Source organism: Formica exsecta, unplaced genomic scaffold, assembly GCF_003651465.1.
Source record: "Formica exsecta isolate Colony F162 unplaced genomic scaffold, ASM365146v1 scaffold229, whole genome shotgun sequence".
Classification (NCBI taxonomy): domain Eukaryota; kingdom Metazoa; phylum Arthropoda; class Insecta; order Hymenoptera; family Formicidae; genus Formica; species Formica exsecta.
Window position 1 is genome coordinate 3,258 of NW_021849582.1, and position 1,603 is coordinate 4,860.

At 28.3% G+C, this 1,603-nt stretch overlaps 1 protein-coding gene across 1 annotated transcript in view; it reads left to right on the forward strand.

Moving 5' to 3' along the window:
* Positions 1-353: 353 nt before the first annotated feature.
* Positions 354-1,603, forward strand: part of LOC115235628 — a gene marked incomplete at its 5' end in the record, with an annotated part of 2,431 nt that continues 1,181 nt past the window's right edge. The window contains 2 exons of the mRNA XM_029807531.1: positions 354-416; positions 691-982. Coding sequence (XP_029663391.1) covers positions 354-416; positions 691-982 — 355 coding nt within the window. The remainder of the gene's footprint in view (positions 417-690; positions 983-1,603) is intronic.

Below are 1,603 nucleotides of genomic sequence, written 5' to 3' on the forward strand. Positions count from 1 at the left end.
ATATATATATATACATATAACTTGTAATTGTTTACAGTACTATAAATACGAATCGTTCAGAAAATATAAGCTATTTTAGCATAAGAAGCGGAACTAACCAATTCTCGGATTGTCTTCACAAGCAACACTACCTGGTCTTGTTCAGCGATTTGCGTTTATGTACAGCTACATCGGTTGGCAATTACTCATATCCAATTTCTATTAATATTAACATTATTTAATAAACTTGTAATTTTGGTAAAGATATGTATTAATAAAACAAGCTTAATAGACTAAAGTTATACAAATTCTCATTTACGCATTTGTAATCGAAGTTATGTTCACATGTTTAATTCTTTTTTTTTTCATTACAGATAATACAAGATCAACTAAAAGTAGGAATATTTCCGGATTTCACTGTATACGACATAAATGTGGTATGTTAACAGTATGATGCTTAATATATAACGTATGATGCTTAATAAATAATATATAATAATAACAGAAAAAAAATCTATGATATTAATATATAATATATAATAATAATAGAAAAAAATCTTTCTGAGGTTTTCCCCTGGTAACACATACAAGTGCATACAAATTATAATTATTTTTAATTTAACTAGCTGTAATTTAACTTGCTACACAAAAACTTATTTAGGAATTACTTGACAAGTAATATCGATTAAAGTATGATCTTACACTTTTCAGCTTAGATGTTTTTATGATAAAATCAAATCAAGATCACAAGAAGTAAAATTTGCGGTTGGAATGATTGTGGCACATGGTGATCAATCTACAGATAATTCTACCGGCGTGATAATCGGATGGCACCATATAAATAAAAATTTAAACAAAGATATATCCCTCCAACAACATTTCTCCAAAAACTGCTCGCACTTTGTTTCGCCGTCGAAGATCTACATTAATTATAGTGCTACAGAGCAACAGATATATTACGCAATTCTTAGTGACGGTAATGAAATATGTTACGTGGAAGAAGGTATGAATATCATTAAACGCGTCATTTTAAAATATATTTGTTTATTCTATGAGCTCAGCTTATATATATTTCTACACAAAATGTCAAAAGCTGCTCGCACTGTATATATATAAATTTAAACAAAGATATATCTCTTCAACAACAGTTCTCCAAAAACAATCAATCTGCAGATAATTCTACCGGCGTGATAGTCGGTCCACCTTATAGATATAAATTTACACAAAGATATATCTCTCCAACAACAGTGCTCCAAAAGCTGCTCGCACTGTATATATATAAATTTAAACAAAGATATATCTCTCCAACAACAGTTCTCCAAAAACTGCTCGCACTTTGTTTCGCCGTCGAAGACCTACATTAATTATAGTGCTACAGAGCAACAGATATATTACGCAATTCTTAGTGACGGTAATGAAATATGTTACGTGGAAGAAGGTATGAATATCATTAAACGCGTCATTTTAAAATATATTTGTTTATTCTATGAGCTCAGCTTATATATATTTCTACACAAAATGTAGAATAATATTTTAGTTTTGTTTATCTTGCTTTTTATTTCAATTTAATTATTTTGTTTATTTTAGTTATGTTATTTTTTTTATTACATTATTTTATTTATTT